Source organism: Panthera onca, chromosome E3, assembly GCF_046562875.1.
Source record: "Panthera onca isolate mPanOnc1 chromosome E3, mPanOnc1 haplotype 2, whole genome shotgun sequence".
NCBI classification, from domain to species: domain Eukaryota; kingdom Metazoa; phylum Chordata; class Mammalia; order Carnivora; family Felidae; genus Panthera; species Panthera onca.
In genome coordinates, this window is record NC_138354.1 from 41,793,607 (window position 1) to 41,811,403 (window position 17,797).

At 56.4% G+C, this 17,797-nt stretch overlaps 1 protein-coding gene across 4 annotated transcripts in view; it reads left to right on the plus strand.

Annotated features, from left to right (window-relative positions):
* The window catches only part of AXIN1 (axin 1), a 63,178-nt gene that overhangs the window by 25,906 nt on the left and 19,475 nt on the right, over window positions 1-17,797 (plus strand). For all 4 annotated transcript variants that reach the window (XM_078440383.2, XM_078440384.2, XM_078440385.2 and 1 more), the window contains exons 3-4: window positions 12,503-12,643; window positions 16,815-16,911. In XM_078440383.2, the coding sequence (XP_078296509.2) occupies window positions 12,503-12,643; window positions 16,815-16,911 (238 nt within the window). The remainder of the gene's footprint in view (window positions 1-12,502; window positions 12,644-16,814; window positions 16,912-17,797) is intronic.

A 17,797-nucleotide genomic window follows, 5' to 3' on the forward strand; every position in this document is an offset into this window, starting at 1 on the left:
GAAAGTCTCCACCCTGTGGAGGCTGCTGGTTAGTACAGAGGGTGCTGGGCATTGTGGGTTCGGCCCCCCCACGGGTTGGCCATCCACTCAGGCTCTTTGCTCCGCAGTGTTGATGGAGTTAGGGCAGTTTATGCCTGTTCCCCCTTGTCCTCAAGGTGATGAAGGCCGTGTGCCTTCTGGGGTACGGGACAACACACGCCAGAGCCCTTTGCTTGCCCTTCCGGAAGCCAGCAGTGGTGGCGTCCATGGTTTCCTGTCTGCCCCGTGACTGTCCGCTGCCCATCTGCTGCCAGAGCCCTTTCCCTGGACCCCAGGGGTGGGGGGATTGTGAGGCAGGGGGCGTGGCTGAGGCCCGTCTGTGAACTGAGGTCAAGTGCGGGCTCTGGGCTTGGGCAGGAACTGGTCTGAGGCCGGTGCTCAGGAAGGGGCAGGCTGTGGGCTCATCAGCTTTCTCCAGACCTACTCACCTGCCTTCTGTGCCAAACCCCTTTCTGCCTGTGTTGTTTGAAGGTGGGTTTTCCGTGTCTTGCAGACAGTGGCGTTCTGACCACGGCGCCTGTCCTTGCCACGGCTCTCTGGGTGCCAGAACGCTGACATGTCACAGCCGGCAATTCTGTGATCGCATCCCTCTGACCTGACAGGTCCCAGGGGCCCCTGGGACGGAGACGGCTGGGGATGGGCGATGAGGCTGCCGAGGGGCTCACAGGCCTTGGGAAGGGGCTGGCTGGGGGGCACACACGGGCCGACTGCGGCCTGCTGCCGCCAGCCCCCCGGCACCCCTGGCCCCGTGGCAGAGCTCAGGTCGCGGGCTCGGGTCACGGTGACAGGCCGAGGCCTGCGTCAGAGCTCAGGCAGAAGCCGCAAGAGAGGCGTGAGGGGCCGGGGCTGCCTCCACAGGTGCTCGTCGGAAAGGGGGCGTCTCCCGTGGACGTGGGCGCGTGGTCTTCCCGGAGGCCCGTGTTCACCGTCTGGTCTGGGCGCCCGCGTGTCCTGGGAACTGCCGTGGTGGCCGCAGCTCATCCCTGACCTGTCTTCCAGTGCTCGCTCACAGGTGAGCGTTCTAGGAAAGTTGACTGGTAACTCCAGAGCCCAGGTTTCAGGGGAAGGCAACCTGCCTCCAGAACGGCTGGGAGTCCTTTAGGGAAACAGTGACACTCTGTCCTGGGCACATGGTCTGCTGTTTCTCCGCAGCGATGTCCGCCCACTGAAGCGGCATGGCAGGCAGCAGCTTCTTGCTGAGGATGGGGGGGGGCGGGGACCTTGGGGACAGGAGGCAGAGAGGGGGAGGGGGAGGGGCAGAGTAAGGTCTGGACACTGCTTGTAGCGACACCCAGGGAGCAGACCTCCCCCTGGCTACTCAGAGGCCCCCCTCACACCCAGGGTCAGTGGGCTGGCCATTTATTTTTTGGCTTTCTGCTGTTAAGTTTTTTTGCCATTAATTTTTATATCCTTAAGTGAACTTAACAGTATTCTCTTCAAGTATTTGATGAGAAAGGCCTGATTTCCAGGCATGCGGTTTTAAAGGCCGAAAACCTCTTGAATTTATGGGTGTGTGTTTAAGGGCTATTGTGGAATGGCTTGAAGCTTGACCTATTTCTCAATTTCTATTTTATTTTTATTCGCTTTTTTAAAAAAATTATTTATTTTTGACAGAGAGAGAGAGAGAAAGAGAGAGAGAGAGAGAGAAACAAGTGGGGGATGGACAGAGAGAGGAGACACAGAATCCGGAGCAGGCTCCGGGCTTTGATCTGTCAACACAGAGCCTGACGTGGGGCTCAAACTCACGAGTGGTGAGATCATGACCTGAGCTGAAGTCGGACGCTTAACTGACTGAGCCACACAGACGCCCTTCACTTACTTTCTAAGTTAAGCTCTGGGCCCAACGTGGGACTTGAAATCACAGCCCCAAGGTCAAGAGCCACACGTTCCACTGCCTGAGCTCCCTGGTGTGTTCTCACTTTGCGGGAATCATTTTAGGCATGTGTTCATTTGTGCTGAGCTTTCATTAAAATTAGCTGATGGGGGCGTTTGGCTGGCTTAGTGGAGCAGCGACTCTTGAAGTTGAGGTCATGAGTTTGAGCCCCACATTGGGCCTTGAACTTACTTTTGACAGTTGCTAGATGCTAGACGTTAGATAGACTAATAGATAGAGCAAGCTTAAAACCGGCGGGTGTGGCCTGTGAGTCCCCGTAACTGAGCGCACACACCTCTGCGGTTCGCTGACAGCAGGTGGACAACGGTTTGCCGAGTATTTTTCAGGGTGGAGACTGTTCTCATGAGTTCTTAATAGAAGGCCACCGGGGAAGCTGAGAGTGGTTGGGACCAGCGAGTGACGCTGAGAGAGGGCAGAGGGAGCTTGGAGCAGGGACAGAGTGTCCGCACATGGCAGCAGCATCTGCCTGCTCGTGGGGCTCACGGCCGTGGTGAGCGTCCCGCGTCGCAGCCCCGAAGGCCGTCCCGGCGCAGCGTGCTGGCGTGGGAATGAGCCCTGTCAGGCTCTCTCAGCGGGTCACGTCCTCACACTTCAGTCAGGGATGCTGCGGGCGGGAGGCGGCTCAGGTCACCCCGGAGCGGGTGAGCAGGGTGTCAAGACGTCGTCCCAGGTCGGCGGCCCAAGGAGCCGTCTGCGCCCGGGCTGCCCGTGTCGTCTGTGAGCCGCCTGAGTGCAGGCACAGACGGCGAGTCCTGGGATGCTGGCCGTTCCAGCGTGGTGGCCTCACCGAGGTCAGCGAGTGGCCTCGACTCCAGGCCTCACTGAGGGGCACAGCCAGGCAGCGCTCCGGATCAGGGCTTGTCCCTCAGCACGCAAGGACAGGGGAGCCACACACGGCGGGGGGGGGCAGGCTCTGTCAGAGCGAGGCAGACAAGCTGACACCAGGCCTCCTCCTTGGCCCTTCCTGCCTGTCAGAAGGCTTTTCCGTTCAATAAGGACACGACCGTTTTCAAGTGTGAGTACTTTCCCTGACTCCAGTCCCCACCTGCCGGCTGTTGGCTGCCGGGTCTCCGGCCTCTCGTGCCTTCCAGGCCAGGCCACCCCACCTCACTCTGTCCCCTGCTCTTATTTCCATATAAGAAGCCACATCTCCAAACTCTTTGGTGAGGCCCATTGCACTCAGAATAAAAAGTGAAGCCCCCAGTGTGGTCCCTGGTGGGAGGGCCTGGCCTGGGCTTTGCTTTCTAACTTTCTGACCCCCCCACCCCACCCCACCCCACCCCACCCCCCGCTTCCTGCGTTTCTTCGGTGTCTCACGGGCCTCGGCACCTGAGGTATGTAACTTCCCTTAGTCTCAGTTTCCTCGTCTCTGGAATGGGGATGATAAACTTACCTGTTTATGTAGGGAGTACATCTCCTTATCTTCTTAACCTTTCTTACTTTTGACCGCACACTTGTGTTACGAAGGAAAGCTCTGGGGCAGAAGCAGTGTGCCAAAGCCTGCCACCTTCTCCTCTTTCCACTTGTTCCATTATTACTGTTCCTTCCCAGAAGTTCTGTCACTGTTCAGTTTTCCGCAGAATTTTTAGAAACACAGAAACAAACAAAACCCCCCAAAGACAAAGAGCACAGAAACAGAAACCAAATCCCCACTTCTCTCCTGGCGTTTTCCCAGGAGCACTCTGGCCTGCGGGGGTGAGGCCCCAACTTGCTCCCACTACCCGTGTGTGTGGGCCTGTGAGGCCTGCCGTGTGCTTTGTCTCTGGTTTGCAGGTGAGGAAACCAGGCCCGGCCACAGGACTAGCAGAGGGTGAGCGGGGAAGGTCCTGCCGCAAATGGAGAGGGCAGAGCGCAGCGCTGTCTGGGCCCCAGCTCCAGGCTGTAGCTGCCCTCACGCGGGCGGCTGTGTGTGAGCAGGCCACGCAGGGGAGGAAGCCGGCGTTGGCCGCTGTTCACACAATGATGAGGTCTTCTGGCTTTCCTTACACCTTGATGAGTATGAGGGAAGACACCCGAGAGAAGGCGTGCGTGGCCCCTGCTTCCTGCCCGCACAACCACAGGACTTCATGCTTCCAGCCGGGGCCAGGTCTCCTGACCTCCCTTCTGTTGAAGCGGCTACAGCAGTCGAGGGCATGCGCGTGGCTGGGCTCTGCACCCCCAGGGGCGACAGGGCTGAGCGAGGTGTGCAAGGGCCAGGGGAGACAGGCTGGCTGTGAAGCGGTCACTGTGGAGGTGAGCCTTGGGTTCATACACTGTTCCGTCTACTTGTATACAAGGTCGACATTTCCTAGGATGAAAAATGTGTTCGGGGCATCTGGGTGGCTCGGTCAGTTAGGCGTCTGACTCTTGATATGCTGTCTCAGGTCGTGATCCCGAGGTCGTGGGTCCGAGCCCAGAATCAGGTTGCATGCTGACAGCGCAGAGCCTGCTTGGGATCCTCTGTCTCCCTGTCTCTCTGCCCCTCCCCTTCACTCTTTTTCTCAAAATGAATAAACATTAAAAAAAAAAATGTGTCGTAGGGGCGCCTGGGTGGCTCAGTTGGTTGGGTGACCCACTTCAGCTCAGGTCATGACCTCGTGGTCGGTGAGTTCGAGCCCCGTGTCGGGCTCTGTGCTGACGGCTCGGAGCCTGGAGCCTGGAGCCCGCTTCGGATTCTCTGTCTCCCCATCCTGCGCTCTGTCTGTCTCTCCCTCTCAAAAGTAAATAAACGTTAAAAAAAAACCATGTGTTCCAGAACTGATCAGACTAAACATATAGAGGAAAATCCAACAAGCAAAGTATCAGGGAGGATATTTGACCCTGAGGTCAAATTTGGGGACATTTGGGAGTTTCCTTCGTCACCTCACAGGGCTGGGTGGCACAGACCCCGGCCTCAGACCAGGCATGCTTCTGGACTGGGCTGGGCGGCCCAGAAGCATGGACTCAAAGCCACAGTCACCCCAGGAGCACGGGCCTCAAACTGGGTGCAGGCGGGTCTGGCTTCTGGCAGAAGGCACGTTATCCTAGCCCATAGCGACTCCTGCAGAAAACTTTGTAACAAAACAGCCAGTCCGCAGCGACAGGTGAGCAGATACGCAGAGGGTGAGCCACCGGAAGCAGAGGCCAGAGTGACCCTCGGGAAGGCTCTGGACAGGGCGGGGGTCTCAGACAGCCTGTAAAATGTAAGCGCTCTCAAGTCCAGAAGATCACAGTTTACCCGACAGGTTCTCCAGGGGACAGGAAACAGTGATGCAGCAACTTTGAAGCAGCCAATTAGATCTTGTGGGCCGGTGCCTTGTGAGGGCGGAGCGGTCCTCCCGGCTGCCCCGGCTCACCAGCCCTGGGCGCACCACCGAGCGGGAGCACCCGTAATGTGGCCAGTGTGCCTGAGGAGGCGCACTTTCGACGTATATAATTTTGAGTAAGTTCAAGTAGCACACGAAGCTAGCATCCAGCACAGCGGACGATTTAAGAAATTAAGATAGACGACAGCCGTAATAAAAGTCCCGTGGACAGATTTAGCAGATGAGTCATTTAGAAGAGGGTGAGCCAGAAGAAATTATCCACAAGGGGGCAGGGAAGAAGGAGGATGGATCAGTCTTCACGTCGAGGGCGCGCAGTGACGTCGGAGAGCGCCAGCTGCGGAGGAAGAAAAGACCTTCGAGGAGCAGCGGTTGGTCTCACACTTGGGAGTGAAGGATGGCCGCGGCCACGAGGGTTCTGCGCACGTGCCGGAGGATAGTGCGCGCCGACTGAAGGGCCCCCGGCGGACACCTGAAATGCTGAAGTGGTCGGCGCGGGTCAGCAAGAACTAATAAACGTATGGGTCACGACACTCGTGTCTTGGGCTTAAGGATACACCCACAGGGAATTAAATTCTATGCTGCAGCAATTGCCTGCCAGCTGGGGACGCACGAGTCGATGCCGCCACGCTGCCTTGAGGCCCTAGGGTTGCCCAGAAGGAGAAGGCCGGGGCGCCAGCCCACCTCACCGTCTGCTCAGGGAGGACCTCTGCTCTGATCTCTGTGGCGGTGGGACTCCTCTACCGATTGACCTGTGCGCGCAGTCTAGAATTGCTCGAGCTGGTAGGGCGTAGGTACTCAGCAAAGGGACGGGTCTGGACACGGCAGTGACTCTGCTAGGGGCAGGGCTTGGCCAAGCCCGGCAGGTGGCACCGAACGGAGGGCTTTCAGGTCGAGACACAGACGCCACGCTGACCGGGGTCAGGAAGCGGGCGGCACGGTGCTTGGTACCCGCGGTCGGTACCGAGGGCTCGTTTATTGTCTCTGTGCCGGCCGCTGCCGAGCACACAGCCAGTGAGCCCGCGTGGATGGGGGGGTCGGAGCAGGGGCCGTAACAAGGATTAGCGTCATTTCAGATGAAGAAAATAAACAGAGGAGAGAGCGAGCCCGTGTGGCCTCCTTGGCTCATTAGCTGGGAGGCCCATCTGTCACCTCAGCAGCTGACCAGAGACCGCTTGGCTCGCTAGGAAAGGCCGTGTGGGGTGTGCGTGTCCGGCCCCCGACAGTCCCTGCAGACCAGCGCGGATACAGGGGGCACAGTGGGGCCAGCTGGTCACAGGAGCGTGGCGGTCTTGCCTCCCCACCTGAGCCGGCAGAGCTGCGGCCGGACAGACACCCGAGCGCTCCCCTGGAGCGCCGAGCGGACTCCCTGCTAAATCACTCAGGGCGGTACCTTTGTGTCTCCACGGACGGGCGCGTCACGTGAAGCAGAATGCAGTGTGTACCTGCACTTCCGAGTAAAAATCACAAGCCTCTTCCTCGGGGCGTTTGACTGAGGTCGACGGGAGCTTCCCTGTGGGGCGAGGGCGCACGTTTACGCTCCGGGCAGTCGGGCAGGGGGAGAGGCCTAATCTCCATTTCACGTTTCGCCTGGGTAGAGTGCTAGTTAGGGGACATCCTTCGTCACAGGATTTCTAGGAGATGAGAGGTCTCCCTACGCTGAGAAGTTAGGCCGTTCAGGGCAGACATCCTGCTGAGCATAACTAGAAATGTTGAGACCTGGTTTTGTTCTTCTGTCTTTATTTATTTACTAAAAAAAAATTTTTTTTTAACGTTTGTTTATTTTTGACACAGAGAGAGACAGAGCATGAACGGGAGGGGCAGAGAGAGAGGGAGACACAGAATCGGAAGCAGGCTCCAGGCTCTGAGCCGTCAGCACAGAGCCCGACGCGGGGCTCGAACTCACGGACCGCGAGATCATGACCTGAGCCGAAGTCGGACGCCCAACCGACCGAGCCACCCAGGCGCCCCTGTTCTTCTGTCTCTAATCTGGCTGAAGGCTTTGCAGAGCTACCCAAGCAGCAAGGCGCGCAGCCCCGTTCAGGGAGGAGGGAGCCCAGGTGGGCGAGCCTGGCAGTATGGCTCTTGGGCCCCAGGAGGCCGGGGCCTGCCGAGGAGGGAGGTGCCCTGCCCTCGAGGAGGGACACACTTGCAGGACGCGAGCCCTCCCGCCTCCCCGGTCTGCAGCCTCACCCAGCATCTCTCAGTTCCTGACACTGGATTAAGGTGGCTGGGGACCCTGGTGCCCCAGCCACATGCCCTGTCACACGTATGCGCTCTGGAGAAGGATGTGTCATCCCAGGCTGTTGCGGTGGAAGGGTTTTCCCACACAGTGTCTGGCCCTCTGTCCAAAATAACCAGATACTGAATGAAAAATAACCATGTGCTCAGGGATATACGACAATGGGATGATAAAAAGAGAGGGAGGGGACATCTGGGGGGCTCAGTCGGTTAGGCATCTGACTTTGGCTCACGTCACGATCTCAGGGTCCCTGAGTTCGAGCCCCGCGTCGGGCTCTGTGCTGACAGCTCCAAGCCTGGAGCCTGCTTTGGATTCTGTGTCTCCCTCTTTTTCCCTTTCTCTCAAAAATAAGCATTCAAAAGAAAGAAAGAAAACCACGGGAATCCAGATAACACAGTTAACAGACACCTTCTTGGTGAAAATCTCAGTGCTGGGGCAGGGAGTGCCAGAGAGTGTGGGCGCGTTCCTAGGCCGACAGGGCTGTGCCGAGTATGAGCAGAAAAGAAATGAATGGGTTATAATCCATTGGATGAAGCCATCTGAGGTCCACACGGACGTCAATAAATGCAGATGGAGAGAACATCTTCCTTACGGTAGAACACCAGCCAGCTGTGGGTGTGCGGTCAAATGAAGGGGTTGGAAAATCACCGGGTGGTAACAATTCATAGGTATCTCAGCATCTCCCCGCAATTGCCTATCGATAACAAAAGAAAAATAATGAAGTGGGAAAAATTGGCTGGCGCTTGGTTTGCTACCAGTACCGGGACGAACCCCCCTGGTGTTCTTGATGTGATTCAGCATCACTTCTGTGACACTGCTGCCCAAAAGTGCCCAGTGAGTGTCACCACAAGGAAATAGTGAACCGTTGTGTCGGGTAACCGCCTGGACTCTTGAGAACGTCGTGTTGGTAAGGATGAGGGCCCAGGTTAAAGGAGGCAGAAGGGAGAAAAACACTCTACGGTCCATAACCGGACAGTGAAACACGTCTGAGCTTGTCTTCTGGGTCGGCAGGCCGCGTCATGTCGGTGTTGAACCGCCTCTGCCCCTGTTCCGGGGGGCGCGTCTGGGCTCAGCGCAGGGAGCAAGGCCTTATGGGCGAGGGGTTGGTGTGCGCCTGGCCTGAGCGCTGGGAGTGGGAGAGGCCGCCGGCCTGGGAAGGCCCCTGGCCTTCCGTGGAGCGGGCCACATTTCCCGGTGTCCCCGGGGGACGGATCTCTGGTCCAGACCCGGGGCTTGATGCCATGATCCTGGGATTGTGTTGTGATCTTTACAGGAACTACTGACCGAAGGGTTACTTTATTAGAGAGAGGAGATGGAAAATAAACAGCCAGAAGAAGGCAAGAAAGAAGCAAAAAACACGGAATAGAAGGACAGACAGCAGATAACAAGGTGGTGGACAACCCCTGTTCCCTTAGTGGTCACACCAGATGCAGCGGGACCAAATTGTTTAATTGGAAGAAAGATTGTCCAGCTGGATCTTAACAAGGCCAGCTTTCCCAGCAGACACACGAAAGTAGAATAACAAGTTAAACGTGGAAAGATGGAAAACCCAAGTCCTGCAAACGGCATCCCAGGAGAAAAGGCAGCACAGAGGCAGGATGTTCCCGGTTGGGCATATGTGGGCCCGTCCGGGTTTTATTCTGAGCACATCGAAAGGGACAGAGCAGTGGGCATTTTCTCTGGCCTCAGCACCTGGGAGGTTGGCTACGTTTGCTGGGCCCGTGTGTGTGCGTGTGTGTGCGTGTGTGTGCGCGCGCGCGCATGTGTGTGAGCACACGCACACTCTCCCTGTCTCCGTTTCTGGCTGTCTTGTAGACACATGGGCTCCCTCACGTGACATTTCCTCTCGCAGGTCATTGGCCAGAACTTTCTGTGGTGTCAGCCTGCAGCGAAGGCCCAGGGCACTAACGGTCTTGATTCCAAGAGCCAGCTTTATTGTCTACAAGTTTAAAAAGGGAAAAGAGGGGCGCCTGGGTGGCGCAGTCGGTTAGGCGTCCGACTTCGGCCAGGTCACGATCTCGCAGTCCGTGAGTTCGAGCCCCGCGTCGGGCTCTGGGCTGATGGCTCGGAGCCTGGAGCCTGTTTCCGATTCTGTGTCTCCCTCTCTCTCTGCCCCTCCCCCGTTCATGCTCTGTCTCTCTCTGTCCCAATAATAAATAAAAAACGTTGAAAGAAAAAAAAAAAAATTAAAAAAAAAAAAGGGAAAAGATAACCGATAGCTCTTTCTCCCTTCTTTTTTATTATTTTTAAAAATTTATTTATATATTTTGAAAGAATGAGTGGGTGAGGGGCAGAGAGAGAGAGAGAGAGAGAGAGAGAGAGAGAGAGAATCTTAAGCAGGCTCAGAGCTGTCAGTGCAGACTCCGACGTGGGGCTCACACTTGGGAACCGTGAGATCATGACCTGAGCTAAAGTCGGACGCTCAACTGACTGAGCCCCCCAGGCACCCCTTCCTCTTCTGTTCTGTCTGGTGTGGCTCTTTCTTCTCTCTTCCCTTTGTCATCTGGACTCAGAGCTCATGTACGTAGTGGGCTTGGCTCTGTGCTGCAGGCTGTGGAAAATTAAACCATGTTGTTCTTGCTTTTCACCTAAAGATGGACTTTTTTTGTTGATTTTTTTTTTTTACATTTATTTATTTTTGAGACACAGAGACAGAGCACAAGTGGGGGAGGGGCAGAGAGAGAGAGAGAGAGAGAGAGAGACAGACAGACAGACAGACAAAGAATCTGAAGCCGGCTCCAGACTCCAAGCTGTCAGCACAGAGCCCGATGCAGGGCTCGAACTCACGAACTGTGAGATCATGACCCAAGCCGAAGTCGGATGCTCAACCGACTGAGCCACCCAGGCGCCCCAAGATGGACTTTTTTATACGTGTGGGAAGCACACTGGGGACATGTCTGAGGTGTAAGACACACAGTCTTGGACACATGGGAGTCGAAGGCTCTGTCCTGCTGGACGGGGCTCTTGCATAGGGGGAGGGCAAAGGTGAGCAGGTGCAGGGGTGGAGCGCGTGCTCTGCGGGCTTGGGCTTCCAAGCTGGGATGCCTTTTCCTCTTTAAGTTGGAGTTTTTTTTTCTCGTTTGACCAAATGAGTGTTTACAGAATGTAACCAAAGTTTAATATTCCTTACTCGTAATGGGGAAACTGAAAAAACAGTTTAGCACTTAGCCTGTGATCTGGATTCCAGTACTGTGGTTATTATGGTGACAATATTGGTGGTTTTATGTTTTTAAGTATAGAAGAGGAATAAGAGTGTCATTTAAAAATAATGTTTTATGGTGGGACGGCTGGCTGGCTCTGTCGTTGCACTTGATCTCCGGGTCATGAGTTTGAGCCCATGTTGGGTGTAGAGCCTACTGTTCACAAAAATTGTTTAAAGTAATAAAAATGAAATTGTATGATTCTTAAAGAGTTTTGATGTGGCAGGCTCCCATCATTCTGTCTGCTTCACGGTAGGAATGATCTAGATAAGGAAGTGTACACAGGCACAAGACCAGGGACAGGCATCGGTGTCTCTGTCCTCGTCCCCATCCCTTCCTATGGCCCTTGGACGGGACGTGTTGTGTACTAGGAGCCTTTGGGCCCTGCCCCTGCCCCCAGCTGGCTGGAACCCGTTAGTGGCCTCCCCAGAGGCTTTGGTGGCTGTGGGTGGGTGGGGCAGAGAAACTGCGTGGTGTTGGACGGTGACCTACTCCTTTCTGGAGACGGACGTGGAGCACATGTTTCCTGAGCCAGCACGGAACTTCGGTGGCTGTGTCTCCATCCGGTGCTGTGGCCTCATTGGCCAGAATAGGAGGACCACCTGGCTGGCGCTTTTCTCATTTTCGTGGCCTCAGGTGCCACCTCTCCCGAGACCGGATGCCAAGGCCCCCCGGGGAGTTGGTCCCCCTTCGGTCGGGCCTCTCTTCTGGTCGTGCTGCCTGGCCCTGCACGTCCTGCGTGATGGGTGTTCAAGGTACCGAGGGGCCTGGTCCCCAGTCTTGTTAGGGCACCTTTTTCTGAGTCTGTGTGTGGCACGAATCGGGCCCGGTGAGGCGATGGTTGTCCACAGGGGTTCCGTCCCCGTAGAGACGGTCTCCTCTCCCTCTCTGCGCTGAGGACACTGGAGTCTGAGGGCCGCCGTGATGCGCCCCAGGTGCCCGCGCTTGGCACACGCTGGGCACTGTGGGTCGTGGTGCGCTCGACAGAGTGAGGCTGGGGCTCCCGACGGGGCGGCAGTCGGGCGGGTCCTGCGAGGCCCCCATATCCCGCCAGCCATCACAGAACGTCTTCGCTTTCCCTGAGCCCCTTGTCGCTACCGGAGGGCAGTCTGGGAGGAGGAGGTGCCTGGCGGGGCTTGGGGGGGGGGGGGTACCTTGACGGGAGAACAGCACGGCCCCCAGAAGTCATTGCTCCCAGAAGTCATTGCGGTGCGACTGGCCCCGAGGGTGCCCGGGAGCTCGGTCCATTGAGCGTCCAACTCCTGGTTTCGCCGCACCCGGCGGGCAGCTTGCAGCCTCCGTAGACGCACGTGCACCTTCACCCCCCGGCTCCCGCCTGCGTCCCGTGAGCCTTGTCAGACTCGTGCGCCAGAGTCCCGGCCGGCTCCTTGAAGGGGTCGTGGCCTCCCGTGGCCTCAGACTCTGGGGAGAAGCAGCGGGGGTAGGGGCATCGGTGTCGCTGCTGCTGGTGGCGGAGGTGCGCCCCGCTGTGCGGCAAGTAAGCCTGCCAGCAGCGTTCTTTAGAAGACCCGAGAGCAGAATGGCACACATCCCGTTTGTAGTGACGTGCATAAAAGCGCAAATCGCGGTGACAAGTGTGTGCGCACTTACACGTCTGCCTAAATGCACGCCAAAGATCCGGAAGATGCCCGGGGCTTTACTGATCCCTCTGGGAAGAGCAGAGGGGCCGGAGGCAGGACGGAGGCACCGGCCCCTTGTGCTGTGTTTTCTGGATTCTTTACATGCGCGGTTCATAGATCGGTATCTGCACGGATACTCGCCCGTGGATGTGGGTGATTGCGCACGTGTCCTTGGGCTGCTGCTGACCTTTGCTCCCTGTTCACAGGTGCGGGTCCTGGCGGGAGCCTGCCAACCCCTACTACGTCAGCTCCGGCTACGCCCTCGCCCCGGCCACCAGCGCCAACGACAGTGAGCAGCAGAGCCTATCCAGTGATGCCGACAGCCTGTCCCTCACCGACAGCAGCGTGTGAGTCCCCCCTTCTTGGGCGAACCCCGGCAGGCCCCCCGCTGCTGCACGGACAGTCCATGCTGCAGGACGTGTCCTTGATGGTCCCTGGGGCTGCAGCCACTGCTTCTCCCCAGGCCAAGGCTGCCGGGACCTTTGAAAGAGAAGAAACTAAGGAAGCAGATTCCAGAGCGGCCCAGATTCTCATGCCGTGGTTCAGTTTTGTCTTCGGCATTCGGTCTGGGGTTCGCTTTACAGACAGGTGGCCAAGCAGGGTGGGTGGTGGGGGTGTGGGCCTCCTCTGGCAGGGCTGCTTCCTGGGCAGGGGTGCCTCTCCGTACTTGTCACTGTTCAAAATCTACTCCCTGTCACCTACTTGGCATGGGGGATGGGAAGACAGGAGCCGGAAGGGGAGTCGTTACAGCTGGTTCCGGGCCAGCCCCACCGCCTGGTCGATTCAGGGACAGCTACTGGGGCTGCAACACATCTCTGAGGCCTCAGTGACCGTCAAGAACCACCTTGAGCCTTAGCGGCCCTCGGTGGTGACAGTGGACCGTATTCTCCCATCGTCCTCCCCAGGGAAGCCCTCCCTTTGTGAGAAAGTACTTATTTTCCAACACTCTTCCTTTGCTTTGGTAGGTGGCTTTTTGGGACCACCCAAAGAGTGGTGTAAAACACCCTGTTGTTATATCAGGGCATTGCCCAACCAGCCTATCCACGTCATGTGGGGTCTTGGCCACCCATGAACATCAGACGTACCCAGCTCTAAGACTGTGTGCCATTCGCCATCTGACCACCACTGATGGGAAGTCCCCGGCCAGGGCCAGGGGCTGGGGGCCGAACCGCGGGCACCCTCCCCGCACAGAGGCTGCAGGGGTGTGGGCCAGGACCACCCGCGGGGGGGGGGGGGGGGGTAGCAACTGTCAACCAGTCGCTGGGGGATTTCTTCCCCAGCCCGCTTGTTTCTTCACGGGAAACATTTTGGAAAATCAGGTAGGGTTAAATAAGAAAGAAAAAAAGGGTTACTAAACCCTTTTTTAAATTTGTCCCACTTTCTGCGCCGTTTTCATACTTGCTGTCTCCCCTTTGCCTACACCCCTGCCTGTGGTGTGCACACGCCGCTTCTGCAGGCTCCCCTGCGTCGCCGCGCATCTGGGGCCCCTTTCTCTTTTCCTCTTTGGTGGCCACATGGTGGTGACGTCACAAGACGGGTCTGTCCCTTTGGGTTCAACTTGTGTGTGTATATTGACTATTTCATCCTTCTTTGTGTCACATCTTTTTTTTTTTTTTAACGTTTATTTATTATAGAGAGACATAGAGAGACAGAAAAGAGCATGGGAGGGGCAGAGAGAGGGGGAGACACAGAATCTGAAGCAGGCTCCAGGCTCTGAGCTGTCAGCACAGAGCCTGACGCGGGGCTCGAACTCACAAATCACAAGATCGTGACCTGAGCCAAAGTCGGATGCCCAACCGACTGAACCACTCAGGTGCCCCCCCCCCCTTTTTTTAGTTTATTTTTAGAGAGAGAGAGAGAGAGCAAGCAGGGGAGGGGCAGAGAGAGGGAAAAAGAGAATCCCAAGTAGGCTCAACCGACTGAGCCCCTCAGCCCTCAGCCACCCCCTTTGCATCACATCTTTAAGATAAAACGTTGACGTGTTTTTAGCAGTTTCTTACTTGAAATGACTGTGCTTTTAGCAGTGCCCACTGTGACCCCCACTCGCAGCTGAAGGCTCGGGATGGTGCCCTCATGCTGTTTGGTTTTCTCCTCCCAGAAACTGGTTACTACAATGAAGATTCATTTGCCAGCACATTTTTCTCGTAAAGTCTGTTAATTCACTCTAAGAAAAGGACATATGTTTGCTAAAGGGAAGATCTAAAGTTTTTAAAGTATTTTTTTCCTGATATTCTGTTCATGTTGGCTTACTCTAAGACTGAGAAACATAGGAATAGTAGGGGCACCTGGGTGGCTATTGGTTAAGCGTCCGACTTTGGCTCAGGTCATGATCTCATGGTTCGTGAGTTTGAAGCCCGTGTTGGGCCCTGTGCTGACAGCACAGAGCCCGCTTGGGATCCTGTGGCCCCCTGTCTCCCTGCCCCTCCCCTACTTGTGTGCACTCCCTCTCTCCCTGTCTCCCTCTCTCCCTCTCTCCCTCCCTCCCTCTCTCCATCTCAATAAACATTAAAAACATTTTCCCCCTCTTTCCTTCTGCTCCCTCCCCTGTGTGTGTGTGCTCTCCCTCTTTCTCTCAAGTAAAAAAAAAAACAAACTTGATAGTAATAAATAAATGTATGCTTTTTTTTTTTAATTTTTTCAAAAAAACGTAGGAATAAATTTAGAATGTATTTGAATATATGTCAGAGGCAAAAAGTAGCATGGTGCATTTCTTCTACATTATTTCTCCTGGGCACAGCTGCCCTCGGTACGTCGACCACACAGTAAAAACGGTGGCATGGCTCACTAGACTTTGGACGTGGGCGTCCAAGGACAGTGCCTCATCCGGAGGCATGTGGGACCTTTAACCAGTGCCTGGTCAAAGCGTATGAGAAACAAGTTGGTGGCTCGGGACACCTGAGCAAAACCCTCCGGGCAGATGACGACATCTTTTAATGCATTTGACTTGCCTGCTGCTTGATAGCTGTCCCCTGAGGTGCCCCTGCTGGAGTGCTGAGCCAGTCACACTGCACACCCAGCTGGTGCCCTGATAGCCGGGACACCGAGGCAGTGACAGGAGAGGTGGGCTGTCCCAGCCTCATTCTGCCTCATTCAGCCAAAGTCTACCCTTTCCATCCAGACCGGGGCTCTCAGGAATATGATTTTAAGAGGAGAATGTTGCATCCCTGCCTGTAAGCAAAGCCGCCGAGCTGGGGGCCCAGCAGTTAAGAAATGAGATCAGAATTGTGTGCACGTGTGGATCCTGCTGGCAAGTAGGAGCACTGCTCTGAGAGCGCCCCAGCCCTGTCTCCCCACACCCCCTTCCCTGGGCCGTGCTTGGGAAGGAGGCCAGGGGACACAGATCTTCACCCACTGGAGGCCAGGGAGGCCGAGGTCTTTCAACAGCCAGATGGTTTACAGACCCCTCCCTTCCAGCTGTCAGAGCTGGGAACCCGCTCAGGAGTTCTTCAGTGAGGAGGAGGTGGAGACCCAGAGGAGCCACTCTCTCTAGGCATCCTGCTCTGGCGGACGTCGTCACGTCACAGTGGCTCCTGTTGGCCACTGTGCTTCTTAGCGTAGATTTAAATAGTGCGGAGAGGACTGGAGAGCTGGAGGGATCGGGTCCGTGCGGTGGGTGAGGTGTTAGAGCTGGCATGTGTCTTGAGTAGGTACATTCAGTCATGTACAGACAACATGTGATTTGATTCATACGTTTATCACAATCTTCAAGAGGGTTTATAACTAAAACTTACGTCAAGGAAGCTAATTTGCGTACCCTCAGAGAGAGAACGCTGCCTTTCCAGTCTACCTTGGAAGATAGCAGGTAACATAGAACCTGGGAGATCTGTTCCAGTGGGATCTAAATTGTCTTGGCTGTCCATGTTTTGGTCTGTTTACAGCACCCCTGCCAGACAGGCACCTGGGCGTTCAGTGACAGGTCAGTGAATGTTTCAGGCTTTGTGGCCACATATGGTCTCTGTCACATACTCCTTTCCTGCTTTTCTTCCCCCCAATTTTATTTTATTTTTTTTTATGTTTTTATTTTTGAGACAGAGAGAGACAGAGCATAAGCAGGGGAGGGGCAGAGAGAGAGGGAGACACAGAATCTGAAGCAGGCTCCAGGCTCTGAGCTGTCAGCACAGAACCCGACGCGGGGCTCAAACTCACAAACCGTGAGATTGTGACCTGAGCCGAAGTCAGATGCTTAACCGACGGAGCCACCCAGGCACCCCTTCCCCTTCAAGTTTTGAGAGAGAACACAAGTGGGGGAGGGGCAGAGGGAGAGAGCAGGCTCTATGCTCAGTGTGGGACCCGACAGGGGCTCGATCCCGCGACTCCGGGATCATGACTTGAGCTGAAATGAAGAATAAAATGAAATGACGCTCATCCCACTGAGCCACCGAGGTGCCCCTTGTCCACTGCTTTAGAAAACAGAGAAACCCTTGTTGGCTCTCAGGCTATAGAGAGCAGGCCTCGCCAGCTGCACTTCCCTGAGCTGTTTGTCTTGCACTCACGCCGGACTCTCTCTCCTCCGGACAGGGATGGAGTCCCGCCGTACAGGACCCGTAAGCAGCACCGCCGGGAGATGCAAGAGAGCGTCCAGGTCAACGGGCGGGTGCCCCTACCTCACATCCCTGTAAGTTCTGGCCGCGCAGCCCTGCGCCCTGTCTCCTGGGCCCTCTGGGACCATGCCCACCCTTTCTCCCTCCACCCCCGGCCACTGTGGCACTGGGCAGCGGGAAGGGCATTGCTTCCTGCGGGCTCAGCTCATGTCCAGGCATAGCGTGTGGTCAACACGAGGTCACGCCCCGCAGGCTGGCGAGGACAGCGTGGGCGACTTGTAGGCCCACACGTTCCCTTCAGAGGGGCAGGGAGGGCCTCACGTAGCACCTGCTGTGCAGTCTTCCCGTCCTGCTAAGTGACGTGCTGCTCCTCGATGTGGGAGAGCAGCTCTGAGCCCCTGTCCCTGGCTCGATACCGGGCCCGGCCCCTGCACGGGCCACCTCACTGTGGCTCCATGCGGAATCCTGACGGCGGCGATGCTCAGCGCCTCTGATCCCAAGTTACTGCGAGCACTTGCTGTGGGAGGTGCCTCAGCTTCGCCTCCTGGGAGGAAATAGGTGACAGTAGTCCCCCCGACTGTGGGCGCCGGGGGGGGCTTCGCAGAGCAGGCAGGCAGCCCACCCCCATCTGCAGAGACCTCTTTATCTTGGCGTGCCGACCGAACGGGAAAGACTTCTCAGGGAAGAGAAGGAGGGCTTGCAGGAGTCTCAAACCGTTGGTGCTGCGAGCAGCTGTCCGCGGTTCCTGTGCAGGTGAAGGGGACGTCTCTCGGGGTCACCGCACACTCATCCGTGGCCAGTTCTTTGCTTAGAGTCTTTTAGCTAATTTCCAGGTAAGAAAGGTGATTTTTATGGTTGAGCAGAAAGGATGTGGGTATGTTCTCGCTTCTGAGAAGAGGATGGGTGGTCAGTGTTAGGGGCACCCAGGGGACTCGGTCGGTTCAGTGTCATGACCTCAGG